The sequence below is a fragment of the Lissotriton helveticus genome, chromosome 3_2, assembly GCF_964261635.1.
Source record: "Lissotriton helveticus chromosome 3_2, aLisHel1.1, whole genome shotgun sequence".
Lineage (NCBI taxonomy): Eukaryota > Metazoa > Chordata > Amphibia > Caudata > Salamandridae > Lissotriton > Lissotriton helveticus.
Genome location: NC_136062.1, coordinates 115,727,008 through 115,743,792, shown reverse-complemented (window position 1 = coordinate 115,743,792; position 16,785 = coordinate 115,727,008). Strand labels below are relative to the sequence as shown.

The following is a 16,785-nucleotide window of genomic DNA, read 5'->3' as shown; positions in this document are numbered from 1 at the left end:
GACCAACTTTGGTTATTGGATCTTCTATTCTAGGTAGGGGGTAATTGTCTACCCATATAGCTTCATTTACACTCCTCATATCTACACACATGGCAGTTCACCTTTCTTTTTCTTAGCTAAAACTATGGGAGACAACCACAAAGTTCCTTCTGTCTTCTCAATGATGCCTTGTGTGCACATATCATTAAGCATTGTAGAACGATCTCCTCTTACACTTAATGGAATGTTACGCCATTTATGTTTGACTGGAGGAACGTCATGTTTGACTTTGATACAGTATACAAAATCTGAGATTTTACCTAACTTAGCTTGAAAAACTTTGGAGAATTTTTCATCCCATGCGTTTTTACTGTTGTTCACTGAACCTAATCTCTTTTTCACAAATGAAATGGGTTGATCTAGACCTGGTCTGATTGTAATGTCAAATTCAGCTTGGTGAATTAAACCTAAGACATTGATTCCTCTGGCGACATATACTTTCCCTTTAATTGATTAATCTAAGATTTTAATGTCAGCCCAAAAGAAACCTATGAGATCTACTCTACTTCCTTCTTAAAATGCTACTGTAGGAATGTCTGGTGGAAGTAGAGCTTTAACATACCAGTACTTCACAAAAAAATCATGAGAAATAATGGTTATGCGTGAGCCACTGTCATCTGATACATTAAGATTCAGGTCAACCACTAGATCTTCATCATTTGAATTAACACACTTTACACCTAAAAGTAATACTTTACTTTCTTCATAGTTTTCCTCAGCAAAATTACCATCAAAGTCATTTAGAACACAACGGACATTTTGAAAAAATTACCTATTTTCCCACATTTCATACATTGTTGACCCAGTGCTGGACAATACTTGAAAGAGGATACATGTGAAGGTGAACCACATCTATAACAATACACCTTGAGAAACTGTTGAGGAGGATTATTTGGCCTAGAGAATGTTCTCGGTCTAATGTTGCCTGTGAAACCTTTTGTGATGGGTTTATTAACTACTGCACCAGAGATTATAGACTTGGCTAAAGATTCTTCAAGTAATTTTGCATCAATAGAAGAACCTTTGATGCGTTTAGCTAAATCTATAGCTTTATCTAGTGTTGGGTTTTATTTCTTGGAATTTTTCAGAATGGCATTTAGCTACTAACTGGTCATGTATTAACTCTGCAGTAAAATTATCAAATTTGCATTTGGAAGCTAGCATTTTTAACGCTGTAACATAAGTGTCTATACTTTCATTATGATGTTGTCTTCTTTTAATTTTTTTATCTATGTACAACAATATTCTTAGTTTTTGAGAAGTATTTATCTGTTTTTGTGATTGCTGTTTCAAATTCGTCAAGATCTTCATTTTCCGCTGGAACATGTTCAGGTAAGTGGTCATATACGTTCTGACCTTCTACGCCCAAATGATAATACATAAGATTTTTGCGTCTTTCCGGTCTGAATTTTTAGACATCAATTGCTCCTAGATAAGCTCTGAAAGATCTTAGCCATAAATTCCACTCCAGTGGTGGGTCTCCAGGTTCTTGTAGAAATGGTGCTTGTGCTTGAACACTCTGCATGTTGGTTAGATGTTGAAATAATGAAAAGAAAAAAAAACTGAGTGTGCAAATCACTGTAATTTGCAGTTTTCCTTGAAAACTAAAAAAACCTAAATGCTAAAACAACACAAGAACGAAGCGTGCAAATCGCTGTGATCTGCACTTTATGGTAAAACTAGTGAGTTGACAAACGTAGGATTGAGTGTGCAAATCACTGATGACTGCTTTAAATTTACAAATAGCGATTTGCAAAACAAGCAAATCGCTGTTGTAAAATTGCTTTAAAAATGATGTTGAAAAGAGAAGAAACACTTAAAAGTCTTCTTTTTATGATGATGGACTTGGTGTTCTCCCAGAATGCAATGCAGATCCTGATATACTCGAAGGAGACGCAAAGGCAACCACACAGGCTGTGTCTGTAGGCGCCACGATTAGCTGTCAGATGAATAATGTGCTTCACACTGTAGAAAGGCAGAGTATATTGCTAGCCGATCGGGTAAGTTTTTTATAACATTTCAAAGAGAATATTTCTTTAAACTATAGTCGGTGGCGCATACTGTTTGAGTTTCAGGCTTAAGAATGGAACGTATCGCGTGCGCTCTGTCTCACGCAGTTTGACTCGTGCGTACTCGTGCGCTCTGTCTCGCACAGTTTGGCTCGTGCTCTGTGATCGTTGAAATCCTTAATGAAGAATAAATAATAAAAAGTTCTCACCTTATAGTAGTAGCATACCAAAATTGAAGGTTCTCGCGTTTTTCTGTCGTTTGGAATGTTAGCCTGGTTTCTTGCCTTTCTTTCGCTCCTGGATGCAGGAAATATGAATCTTCTTAGTTGCCCACTCGTCGCCAAAATACTGAAGCATACACTCACGCGTCTTCAGTGGGTCGAAGGATTTATTGGTAATACAGCATAACGACATGTCTCTCCTAAAGGGGCCCAGAGATTACTGCCCGTCCTGGAATCCCAAAGATTCTGGGGTTCCATGACGGCACAGCATTCCAGACTTACATCACCACATAAGTCTTGTAATGTTAGGTGTAATTCAGAATAGTTGCATCCGTCCCGAGGTACGGGTGATGCGAAGAAAAAAAAATTCAGATTCACCTATATTTATGACCATGAATAAATACAGAAGAATTATATCGAAAATGCAACATGAACTCCTGTATTCGGATTTTTCCTAGGACTCTAGATACATATTAAAGACAAAAACCTATCACATTTCCAAAACTGTTAAAATAAAGGGCTTTGGGCCCTCATGTTGCTTACCATTTGTTGGCTTGCGTGGAACTCTTCTTTTCAGCCTCGTAATTTGTCATGGCAGGCCTAACATCATTTCTTTTCCTTTCTGTGGTGCGAGGACAAAGCCCTGATTGATTCAGCTTAATCAGTGCCCGTCCAATCCGCCAGATATGATTGAGGTACTGTTGTGTTCTGTTTAACTTTTAATCGCCTGCAAACAGAAGGCGTGATTGGCAAAAACGTGCCCGGCAGGAGAAACAAATTTGTAGAGATTTATTTTCTATAGTTAACTTTCTTTTAGTCCGCCTAGTCTTGTTTTCTCGCTTTGCAGTCATGTCTTTTTTTGGTTTTTCTTGTGGAGCGCTGTTCTCAAAAGATGAGCGTTATTTTTTTGCAAAGGAATATTATATCATTTTTAATGATGCTTTAACACATAAACGTACAGTACACCCAAGCCATCACTCTCCAATCCGCTCCACTTCAGTCCACGTCAATCCCCCTCACCAGTCCGTCCCACTCAATCCAAACCCATCAATCCAATCCACTCCGGTCTACCCTACTCCAATCTTCCCAACCCACCTGATTCCAATTCGCCCACTTCAATCCAAAACAATCAGATCTACTCCATCTTCCGCTCTCCAATTTGCACCACTCCAGTCAAAACAATCTGCCCCACTCGAATCCAAATCAATCCGCCCCAATCCAAAACAGTCTGCCCACTCCAATCAAAAACAATATGTCCCTCTTCAATTCAAAACAATCTGCCCCTCTCCAATCCAAAACAGTCTGCTCGTCTCCAATCCAAAACAGTCTGCTCGTCTCCAATCCAAAACAGTCTGCCCCACTCCAATCCAAAATAATGTGTCCACTCGAATCTGCCCCATTCCATTCCAAAACAATCTGCACTCCTTAATCCAAAACAATCTGCCCCCTCTAATCTGCCCCATCTAATCTGCCCCCTCTAATCTGCCCCACTCTAATCTGCCCCACTCTAATCTGCTCCACTCTAATGTAAAACAGTCTTTCCCACTCTAATCCGCCCCACTCTAATCCACCCCACTCCAAACTGCTACAATCCAATCTAAACAATGTTACACTCCAATCTTCCCCACATCAGTCGAAAATAATCATTCTCACTCCAATCCATCCCACTTCAGCCTTTCGCACTCCAAACCAAAACAATCTGTCCCACTCCACTCTAGTCCACCTCACTCTAATCCACCCACTCATCCTAATTCTCCCCATCCAATCCACCAGAATCTGTCACACTCCAATCCGCCCCAATCCAATCCGCCCCAATCTAATCTACCCCACTCCACTCCAATCCACCTCACCCCAATCCACCCCACTCAACTTCCATCCACCTCACCCCATCCACCCAACTCCCTCCTCAATCCACCCCACTTCTATCCAATCCACCCCACTCAATCCAAAACAAGCTGCCCCACTCCAATCCAAAACAATCTGCCCCACTCCAATCCAAAACAATCTGCCCCACTCCAATCCAAAGCAATCTGCCACACTCCAATCCAAAACAATCTGCCCTACTCCAATCAGCCCTTCTTCAATACAAAACAATGTGCCCACACCATTCCTAAACCAGCTGCCCAATCCAATCCAAAACAATGTGCCCCACTCGAATATGACCCACTCCAATCCAAAATAATCTGCTCCACTCCATTCCACCCCACTCGGCCCCACTCCAATCTAATCCACCTCGCCCCAATCTAATCCACCTCACCCCAATCCAATCCACCTCACCCCAATCCAATTCACCTCAATCCACCCAAATTCAATCTGCCCTTCTCCAATATACCCCACCCAATCCAGTTCACCCCACCCCAATCAATCCTCCCCACTAAATCCAATGCAACCCATTCAATCCAATCCACCTCACTCTAGCAAATTGGGGTTTGCTTGGACTGGATCCCACTCGAGTCCACCCCGCCCAACTCAATCCACCCCACTCTACTGCAGACCTGTCCACCCACTCTACTGCTATCCACTCTACTCTACCCCACCCCAATCCAATCTACTCAAGTTCAGTCCACACCACTCTACCCCCCTCAGTACAATCCATGAAGCTCACCGCACTCTAATTCACCTCACTCCAATTCACCTCACTCCAGTCTGATCCACCACTCTAATTCAATCCACTCCAGTCCACCTCACTCCAGTCCAATCCACTCATCGCTAATTCACCCTGATCCACCACACTTCACCCCACCTCAATTCATTCCAATCCACCCTAACCCAATCTAATTCACACCACCCCAATCCAATCCACCCCCCAAACCAATCTAATCCACCCAAGTCCAGTCCACCTCACCCCATTTCAATCCACCCCACTCCAATCCACCACATCCAGTGTACCCACTCTAATCCACCCCCCTCCACTCATAACCGACTCTAGCCCAATGCAATCCACCTCAATGTACTTCAATCCACTGCCTCAAGCCACTACACCTCAATCCACCCACCCCACGCCACTCAACTCTACGCCACTGCACTCTGGCACTGCACTCTATGACACTCTGTGCCACTAAACACTACTCAACTCTACACCCACTACTGCACTCTACGACACTACTTCAACCTATCCAGTGTACCATACTACTACCCCACCACCACTCCACTCTAGAACACTCCATGCCACCAACTTCTAGCCATGCTGAACAGCAGCCACACTGGTGTACAACATGGCAAAACCACATTGCCAATGCCAATAGCTTATGTATAGATGAGACCTATTGGCCTTGCCAAGGCTTGTTTTAGAATCTACTTACTGTGGCTGTATGACCGATAAGGCCTACCAGTGTTTTTCTTTTTCATTCTGTGCTCGAAAGAGCTCAAATAAGAAACTTGCAAGTTTGTCATCCTGTTATAACGTCGATGTCAGTTTACATACATTTTCAGACCCTGTCTTTAAACATCAAATCTCATGAGGCATAAGGCAAGAGTCTGTTTAATTGCTGTGTAAAGCTACCATCAGCATATATTAGTATTTCTGTTGCAAATCTATTTCAAACCTAGAATACATAATTCAAATCTCTATTTTAACTAATGTTACACTATTATAATAAAGCACATGTGAAATTAATATCTAACATACCATGCATTTAGTTTTTATTTAAACAAAAACATGCACATATATTTATTAGTAAATGTATGCAATCAAAGCAGTTGCAAGTGTTGAAACGGCAAGCAAAAGCTTGAAATACATAACACTGGTTTAAGTGGTGAAACTCACTCTTGAGTTAAGCAGCGGGCTGGGGAATGATGATGGCTGGTTCTAAAATGCCCCAAAACCGCAAGCTTAATGGGCATGGTTATAGACCCACAGTGTCATGTTTTCTTTTGTCGCGATGCGGCCAGTGCAGTACAGCAATATGCCCTCAGCGTAGGTTCTGACACGTTGCACTCAGCAGTGTCAACTTGCTAGCAGAGATCTTACTTCTAGTGGAAATTCTTTTTCTCTCCCCTACCAATTCAGGTGCACATGTAAGCAAGCAAAATGGCATCACGCACACTACCTGATTAGCCAAACACCGGATGGTTGTTCTGTGTTCTCATACAGAATGTGAAAGGAATTGCCTACAAGTCAATGGCTGAAGGGGGCAGACTCGGTTTCATTTCCCACTCCATGTATGATATGGTGGTAACTGACCCGAAGTGTGAATGACTCTCCAAAAGAGCAGCGGCTGGAGGGGGTTGACCAAAAGCCCCTGTATGTATGTAGTATTGCTAAGAATATGGTTTATTATAAAATTACAGTAGACTGATAAGCATCTAAAGCTGTCTTTACTGGCTAGACCTAAAAAGGGCATCCCAGGGTATTTGACTGTTTGCCTTTTGTATTCAGTAAGAAAAATACAACACTTTTGACTGTAGCACTTGTTGCTGTAAAGCACGCCTTTTTTAATCACCAGTCATCATAGTGGATCACAAGTATAGCTAAAGAGGCCTGGAGGTATTTTTAACAATATGCAAATTACTTTAGACTTGCAAGATCTTTTTATTTAAATATCCCTGATATTTTCAAAATGTGTTTTAAAAATTGAGGTATAATTATTTTGAACTTTGTAAATATTTGCACTCCTTTGCATCCAGTTCAGTGTAGAGTCAAAGGAACAATAATATGGGCTAATCGAACCAGTCGAAACTTAACAGGACACTTTTAAAATGTGCCAATGTTTAAGAAAGATTGTTTTGTATATACCCCTTTGTAAAGTTACTACTGCCTTAATATTAGCCTATTGCTTTTTTAGTTTCATCAGTGATTGGAAGGGTTGAGAAAATGTTGTGTGCTTTGATTTTTAGAGTCGACTGAATAAATCTTTCTTTACAGGATTTTTTATTCGCCCATTTTACAAGATGATGCTTCAGAAGCCAATAACGCTTAATGATATGGAATCTGTGGTATGTATGTTTTTAATCTCGTTGATTTTCTGGGGATGAATTAGTCTGGCTTGTAGAGCCTGGGAGTAAGAATAATTTATTTCATGATGACAGAGCTGGGTTTCTGAAATATCAATCTCTTAGTGATCATATGGGCCTTTAATTGTTAACTTGACGTATAATAAAAGTGCTATCATTAGCTGTACATTTTGATTTTAGGGAAACTAGTGGGGCTGCACAAGAACGACAGAGCGGTGTACAAACTTTAAGCTGTTTATTATAGCCTTATTGTTTGCCGTAGCAGGCTATATGGCCATTAAAAGGCCCATTCCAGCATTACAGGGCCTTTGCCGAAGATGAGGGCCTTTAACAAGGGTCAGTAATAGCCAAGGCCAGTATAGCCCAGTTACTGAGGCCTATAAGGCTATGAGAACATTCCACCTCTTGAGGGCAGAATGTTCTAACAAATAAAACAAATGCCTCAGTGAGCCTGAGGGGATTTACATTGGGCTCACTGGGGCCTTTGTTCACAGCAACAGCTGTGAATGGCAAACATTGGAATGTTTGGAGCTCTGGGCTTTAGAAGCCCTGAGCATTCCATTATCTTCAATGGAGCTCCCAACATTCCAATGTTCTATAGCAATTTAGTTCATATTACAGATTAAATATTACACCAATCTGCAGAATTAAGAGCATACATATTGAAATTAACATGCAGTCTGAATTTATATATTATAAGAAAGAAAATGCAAAATAATATTGCATACAGCAAACAAAATATCACCCAGTCAGGTTACATAAAGGAGCTTCCCTATTCTAAACACAGTATCAACAGTGGTAAGACAAAATTCTGTTAGAAAGTTGTTCGCATCAGATGAACTAGACTGAACCAGATTTAAGGCTCAAAGGAAGCAGTCTGAATATTTAATCGTGAAGCTTAACACTGGCAGGCAAAATCAGACGAGGCAAGATATGTCTCCTCTCAGCAAAATCAAGATCTGGTTTGGTCTGCTGTTCTAAAGGGCACTCAATTAAAGCAAGTAAGAAGATTCTCTAAGGCTTCCCTTTATCTCTTCCCGCCTAAGAAACCTATCAAAAGACAGTGATCTCGAGGAGCAGATAGACTCCCTAGCGTTCCCAGCTTCCAAGAAAGGAGCAATCATCTGGATGACCTTGGATGTAACATCAATCCTGTGGCTGGTCCAGGATGATTTTTCCCACGGTCTGTCTTCATACCTGAAGCCAACTTTTAATTTAAATTTTCTGTCCCCCTCAGTTTAACAAACTGAACAATAAGCCTATTCTATCTTAACAAGCACATTGATCAGGTATCTGCAGAAGAAAGAAAATCATGACACTGAAAAAACAGTTAATAAAAAGAAATTTATGCTATTCAGGCCTGATTATACATTAGGCTGATATTAACTTTAAAATGGCCCCCAAACGAATGCATTTAACATAACGCATTTCGTGCCACTATTTAAGAAAGATATACATTATTCTATTCAATATGGATACTTGGATTATAGTTCAGCTAGATAGGTAGATGGCTCCCATTAAAGTGAATGTGAATATATATTGCTGTAGCTTGTGGTCCTGGAAGACCTTGGGGCCTCTTTGTCTCAGACAGTTTATGAAGGATAAGGTAGCCAAATAGGTTACCTACATTGGTCTAGATAATGCTTATTACTTGGGGAAGGCAGTGGGCACCAGTATTGTACTTCATTAACACATGCCCTTCGAGGCCTTGGAAGAAGGTCTTGAAAACAGAGCAGGGGCCAGCAAAGGCACCAGTCCTCCCATTGGTCTTCTCCTATTGCAACAGCCACCAAACCACTTTAGTTTGCCCTTAGTGGTGTATGCTCATTTAGTGGGGGAAGGATCCATCATTTCTCCCAAGATGGTGATCCATTATGTCTGTCAGATGGGTCTTACATATGTGCAACTATGACAATGACCTTTACTTTTTGCCCTGCCAAATATTCTCCCCATTTCAGAAACATTTTTCAGGTGAGCACCAGTCCATTATACTGCAAGCGGTGCAAGGGTTACTCTCCATATCTAGAAGGTACAAGGCTTGGAAAGAAGAGAGGATTATTATGCTTGCTTTTTCCTGGTCCCGAAGAAGGATTAGGGTCTTAGGACTATCTGGATCTTCGACCCATAAATGCCATCCTGCAGAAGAACAAATTCAGAATGCTCACCCTGGCCCAAGTCTGGTCTGCCCTGAACCCAGATGACTGGATGGTGTGCATAGACATGCATGATGTGTATTTTTTAAACCTGTGCAGCAATCTCACAGATATTATCTGTGGTTTAAGTTAGGCCAGGAGCATTTTTAGTTTGCTGTACTCCTTTTCAGCCTCACCAGGGCCCCTTGGTGTTTACAAATTGATGAAGTTGGCCGCTCCCACCATTGGAAATCAGGATGCCAGTCTTTCCTCTACCTCGATTACTGAATGTTGATGGTGGGGTCACTATAGTCAGTTGAAGACCACCTCCAGACAACTGCAATCGTCCCAACATCATTGAGGTTTCCTTTCAATGAGCCAAAGGCGCGCTCAACTCATTTGCAGGGGCTTTCATTTATTAGAGTAGACTTTCACACAGTACAATACCGGGCCATCTCTATGTCAAAATGAGTCAAAGACATTCAATCTATGATTCCAATGTTTCAGCCTTAGTCCTGGTTCACATTGAGAAGAGATCTGAAGTTTCTGGCATCTTAGCCTCTTGCATACTCCTTGTAAGCTACTCCATGTAGTATATGTGGGCTCTTCAGTGTGATTCGCATCATGGAAATTTGACTGTCCTCTATATCCTGGAGGAGACGACTCGCGGTCTGTCCTGCTGGCAATTATACTGTGGTAGGCCACATTCCCTTCACCACGCAGAGTTGACAGATATGTTCTCTGCTGGGTTGGGAAGGTCATCTGGGGCAGATGAAGCTCACCTGGAAATGAAGTCCTGCTCCATATCAATCTGTTGGGGTTGCAAGCCATTAGTTTAGTTCTGAAGGTCTGTCCATCAGGGTGATGCTTCTGAAGGCTCCCATGGACATATGGTATTATAACAAGCACCCCCCCTCCTCTAGCTTCCACACATGCCTCACCACAGTCCTACTCTGACACTGGCAGCCCCAGTTCCTCCTTTCCAGTAGAGGGCTACAACGCCACCTTTTACCCACAATCCACAGAGGACCCATGGGGAAAACTTAGACAGAAATCCCCCCCAGGGATCCAACCTTGGACCATGGGATGGTGAGGGCTTCCCCATTTCACTATCAGACAATACCTCAGCATATCATTGGGTTACACAGCGAGCAGCCACATGCCATGAAATAGATATGCACACCACACCAAGAAGAAAGAATTTCTGTTGGAGACAGTCTCCAGGATAGAATGCTCCGTCCATTTCCTCCCCACGTTAAAGGGCATGATCAAGCCTGCCCCATCACCTTTATACAGAGGAGGAATCAAGGCCACCTCCCCTGACCAGACCCAGTTCTATTACAAGTAGCTTTAGGCACACTAAAAGTGGGTTTGGGGGTACATGCTTGGCACTTCCCAGGGCAGCAATTGCAACAAAGGGACCCCTGGCAAGGAAGCCTCTACCTCCAAGCATTGACTTGCCCATTGCCTCACCCCTCAAATCTCACAACATCTGTCAGGGGGAGACTGCAAGGCTTCCTTCCTCACCTGAGTGGAATCAACTCAGACCGGTGGGTTGTCTGTTATCAAGCACGGATATTGCCAGGAACTTTCTTTTTAAAATATATATATTTATTTGGTTTATATTGTGAACACAGTCAGGTGCCATACCACACCCGTAATGGCAACTAACATCTAAGAGAGGTCAGAGAAAACAACTGTACCATTAGTACACATATTACAGGATGTCCAACAGCAAATAAGGTGCAAGATCAGACACACAGCAAACGCAAATATAGAAACATCTTGTACATCATTTTGAGATGCCAGGCTCTGGAGGCCTGGCATCTCCTTCCACGGGGCCTAGGTTGTAGTATTTTATCCAATGTTCCCAGATTTTGTAAAATATACGGGTACACCCCCTGCCCTTGTAGATCACCTTCTCTGCGTCCATATACATGCCCATCCTAGTCCTCCGCTCTTGCAGTGTCGGGACTTCCAGCGCTCCCCAGTATTCTGGCTACATCCCTTTTCGCCACCACTCAACCCAGGTTACTGAAGAGAAGTTAGGGTCATGGGACATCCACCTCAGTCAGAACACCAAGAAGACCATAGATATTAGTCCATATTGTAAAATAGGCAGTGACCAATACAGTAATGAAAGTCCATTGAGGTATTCCTTTCTCTTTATTCTCTTAATCTTTTCTTCTCAGGCATTCAAATACAAAAACACACACTGACATTAACATGTGTTTTGTCCAACTGACTTTCTCAAGGCGGCGAACAATTGAACACAATTAAAAGCCAACATATTCACAATATATATACAAATAAAAACAACATTTGGAAATGTCCACAGATTAGACACTACCCAAAATTAGCCAACAAAGCAATCAAAACCAGCACCACAAAACAAAAGTGTAAAAAGAGTGAGTAAGTGCTATTGTTGTGTGATAGAACCACCTTAAACAACCAATCACCAATTCCATGCTAGCATGCAGGAGACCATGAAGAGAGGTGAAGAATTATTAAAGCAAAAAGTCGATTTATTTTTTGGGGGGGAGAGCAATTAGCAATCAAAGTAACGTGACTAATGGTCTGCTAGATGATCATGTTTGGCACTAAATCTTACCTATAAGGCATAGATAAAGAAACCCGGCATCCCAAAGCACAGCGTACCGGTAGTAGGTGCGAAGACAAATATTGTGTATGGAGATATAACCTAACAATGTAGGTATGTGAGAGTAGACACAAGATCAAACCAGTATTTGTAAACAAAACAATCCTATCCAGTCAGGGGTCTACCTATATCCCTTTGTAAGGAAACATGAACTTTGACACAGAAACCGAAATTGTCCTACTAGTCCAAAACGTAAATAAGCACCACTTTAGAATTCTTGTAGTGAAAGAGTTAATTTTGTATCTATCGAACACCTACTTGGGTCTCCAGATTTCCCCACACGTTGGACTACGGTAACAATTTGACCACCAATTAGGGCCCAGTGAGCAAGTATTCCGGACTGACCTGAATGTCTGTAACTAGACATCGTAATTAGACTCAGTCATCCATTCCTTCACGATCTAATGCCGCATCCCACAAATTGTGTTTGGTAAAAAATATCCAACCGCAGTTTCCATAATGAATATCTGTACATACAGATGGTCAAATATATCCATCAGATAGTGAACATAAAGCATTCTCAAACCATAGTAGCAAATATTTCCCAGCCCATCCATATTAGACGTACAAATAAACTGACCTACAGATATACACAATGTAGCGTACAGATGATACATTGAAACAAATTCTGGCCTGTCGCTCCAACAAAGGATGACCGTACCTGCAAGGTCAAAAATGTACCATGAGCTGGTGTGTGCAAATACCAACCAAAAACAAGCATGGCTAGTCTATTATCGCCCCCAAATGTACAAGAATGTCAAATACTAACCTGCCGAGAATCACAATATAATGTGGAGGTCCGTCCTACAATGAGGTTTGACGAGCACTGTGTCCAATAAACACATGGTGGGAATATATAACCCAAAACCTGCATACACCTCACCATAAAAAATTAGAAAAACTTGTAAAGAGGAAGCCAAACTACAACACATTAAAAAATAGCCTAGCTGGCAGCTTACAATACTAACTCTTGCACTTTCATGGTGGATCACTGATTGTAGAGCCCTGCTAAGCCTACAAAGATACGTAAGGCAAGTCAAATAAAGTTTAAAATCAGCTAAATGCTAGTTTATAAGATACAAAGCCTCATTCAAAGACCATACTCATACCTGACAGGAAAAAGAAACAGCATGCGTTCTTCCTTCAATCCGCATTGAACGCTGAAACTGACCCGCATTTTAACTCCAACTAACGCGCGGTTGCAGAAACTGACAAAGGAAACAAACAATCAACAAAGGAGTGTTATATCAAAGAATTCAAAGAGCAAGCATGTAATTAATAAACACAGTTGTATGTTCCCTGTGAGGAAAACCAATTTAGGTTTTTCAAAAAGCCCTCACTCACCAACCTAGTTGGTGACATGCTTCATCATCGGGCACCACCAGGAGTGACCGAATGCCACCCTAGTGTGCTGCAACGGCAGTTTACTGCGGAGCTGGTTTTGTGATAGTGAAAGGTGATTTAAGTGAATTTAAAAACGTCTGAATTGTGTCAAAAAGAATTATTTTTATTGGTTTCGCCAATTGGACATGGATAAAAACAAAGTGTAGGATGATGACTAAATTAAAAGTTCTGATTCATCCTAGGATTGCGGTCAAAATGTTTCTGCCTATGTGTGAGCAGTTACTCAGGCATTCGTCAGGACCAAGAAGTGTAGTGAAGAACCTCGGCGTTCTGGGCAAGCTAAGGCCCACCCTGACCTGCGGTTACGAGTGTTAAAAAATTGTAAAACCTAAGACAAGATTCCTTCAAAATTAAAGAGGAACTGAGTTTATTCCAATAAAAACAGGACAGACAAACATATAAACAGAAAGAAACAAAACAAGAAGGGTTATTTCAGTACGTTCCTATCTGTTGTCATCCTTCTCATACACATGCTGACAAAGGACCTTGGAGCCCAGCCTTCCAAATAGTCCTTTCCATGGGCGCGCCATATTAGGACATTTTTAGTATTACAAAGCTGAAGAAAGAGAGAAGTATTGCACCATTGTAGAGTAACCCCAACAATGTCCTACTAATACTGAACAAGGAGAAATTACCATGAACCAGGGTCAAGTTGAAAATATATAGCATATGTTCCAAATGTTTCACCTTCATGCAACATTAATGTTATATACAGCAAAAAGAAAAACGTGGCCCCCTCCTTCCATTAATGATCACTTATGTGCAGGGAGGTACTTTGATGTCCTAAATGGTTGTGCATTAGGTATTCTTGTAGGGTTTGCACTAAATGCAAGAAGGAGATTGAAGACTGTCACCAACAGAAGTTTATAAAGCAAGTGTAGTAGCGCTTACATGCTATGCAGACCCCTACATATTCAGGGCATTTGGAGGTACAGGCAAAACCATAGAAAAATACCACAACCACTAAAATAATGCATAATATGTGTGGGATGTAGTGTGCGCTCTATTTTACAAGAGCGAGATCCAGGGTTAGATCGTTTAGGCCTGTTTTATTTATATGTTTAAGTGTTGATAGAGGACTGTGCCTTCTTAATAAATTTTTCGTAACAGAATAATTTCCAGAATTCAACGGTCATTTTCAAACCTGGTGTGTTTATTCCAAATAACTTTTCACACATGAAAGAAAGGACAGCCGTCACCTGTTTCACCCGTGTGGCCCGACGGCCGTGGGCTTTCTCAAGTCAGTACGAACATCATGTAGACATATGACACAAAATGGTGAGAAGGTGTGCAAGGCAATGAAGCTACAGCATAGAAAGGTTATGGTGATTGAGGGAGCAAGACCAGGGAAAGGGGAAAGGTGAAGGAAAGAGTAGGAAAAGTCCTTGGAGAAATCATCGAAAGCCAAAAAGGTGGGAGAAAGGAAAAAGAAATGGAAAATACGATGAAAAACAGAGAAAGAGAAAAACAAAACAAGGGCAAAACAAATATAACATTATGAGAAATACAGCAGCAAATTATTCTGATTTCATAATTCACATTTGACCCTTCAAAACATGAGGGCTTAGTAATCTAACACGTAATCTCTTTATCAAACTCTCACCATAATTGGCGTCCATTTAGAAACATATACATTGTGGACATTTAAGAAATAATTATACACTTGTTGCAAGGCATAAAAAATGTGCATAGCAAATTGTAGGTATTATGTGTGTCATAGGAATAGCAGTTGTATCTTTCAGGGGCGAGAGCAAGACAGTACTGTGTTTTATGTTTGACACATTTGGCTGGAGCCATTTTCTTTGCCTGTGCCTAGCGGTCCTGCATCACTGTACAGCGCATCAAATACGACATGAGCAGCGAATAGTGAAAATGCATGTCTTTTTAAATAGCCTGTTTAGATTAAAAAGTGCTGTGTGCATGAGTTTAGTAACCGCCTAAGAGGTTTTTGCAAGACAGATTGTTAGCTGTGCAGGATATCTTTTGTATCCTGGATGTAGGACGGAAGGTCTTTCATCAGAGGTCGTAGCTGAAAATCGATGTATTCTCCTAGTTTCGAGCAGGCAAAGTTATTGCCTGCGATGATAGGTCTTCCTGGTAGGCTGGATTTACATTTGTGTATTTTTGGATGGGTTGTTTGTTGTGAAAGAATGCCATCAGCTTTAATTTCAGTGTGAACTTGTATAAGTCTTGGGCCACTTAAACACTATCGCACAGGCAGAGATTTTGAACAGAGGCTTATCATTCTGTCCCACTGCATTTTGGGATCTCACTAAGACAATAATAGACTTATACAAGTTCACACGGAAATTAAACCTGATGACATTCTTTCACAACAAACCACCCATCCGGAAAAGAAGGGAGAGCACCAATTACCAGTCCCCTATCAATCCAGGACTTGGAAAACATAAATCTATTGACTACCTTAGCCGAAGACCCAGATGATCAATCAACTTTCCACACACAAGCACACGAATTGGGAATTGACACAACATACTCCATCACAAGTTACATCAGTCATAAATCCATTTTATGTCCTCAGTTGCCTCTGTGCAACACCATAGATCTATTCTACACAACAGTCTTCAACGATCTCATTGCCGAACACCAAAAATACCAAAAAAGAAAATATCTGAAAGAGACACGTTAGTGATAGATTCATTACCTTAGAATATCCCCAGGCGTCAGACTGGATCCGGAAAGTTTTGCTAGCAGTACCCCTGCACGTCAGTAGGTGGCGTCGTGCGGCTCCGCGTCCGATGCTGGCGTCGTATGTACCGAGATGACGTCACGAAGACTACTTAGGCGCCACCCATGCGCGCTGACGTCAGTCCTGTCTTTTTCCATGCCAGTAAGCGCCGATTCGGTTAGAGCACGTACCTCAGTCATTTTTTGACTGTTTTTGAGACTTGTCTCGTGTTGGTTTTCTCTGGTGCAAGTAAGGATGCCTGGTTTTAAGTCCTGCGGGGCCTGCCGTTGCAATATTTCGGTGGCGGACCCTCACGATGTCTCTCTCCACTGCCTGGAGCGTGACCATGACTCCCGGTCCTGTCTGGACTTTAGGGCTATGGCCCCAAAGGCCTTGAGGGAATGGCGCCGGAAGTTGCTTGAAGTTTGGCACTCGTCCTCGCGCCGCTCAAGGTCCAGGGGTCATGCCTGTGACCGCTCGTGGAGCTGTCATCACCGCTCCTCGGGATCCAAGTCTTCACCCTCGGATTCGGGTAAGAGACGACACAAAAAGAAGTCAAAGAAGCGTGTTCGCTCTCCGATGTCCTCCCGTCGGTCCTCAGATGCAGACGAGTGGGTACGCCTCCTTCGGAGCCTGGGAGTCCCGGGGCCTACCTGCCTTATCCGGGTCAATCAGCGAC

The 16,785-nt window shown here is 42.0% G+C and overlaps 1 protein-coding gene across 4 annotated transcripts in view; it reads left to right on the top strand.

The window, feature by feature from the left end:
• NEDD4 (NEDD4 E3 ubiquitin protein ligase) overlaps window positions 1–16,785 on the top strand; it is a 2,078,892-nt gene that overhangs the window by 1,628,178 nt on the left and 433,929 nt on the right. For all 4 annotated transcript variants that reach the window (XM_078684873.1, XM_078684874.1, XM_078684872.1 and 1 more), the window contains one exon: window positions 7,134–7,204. In XM_078684873.1, the coding sequence (XP_078540999.1) occupies window positions 7,134–7,204 (71 nt within the window). The remainder of the gene's footprint in view (window positions 1–7,133; window positions 7,205–16,785) is intronic.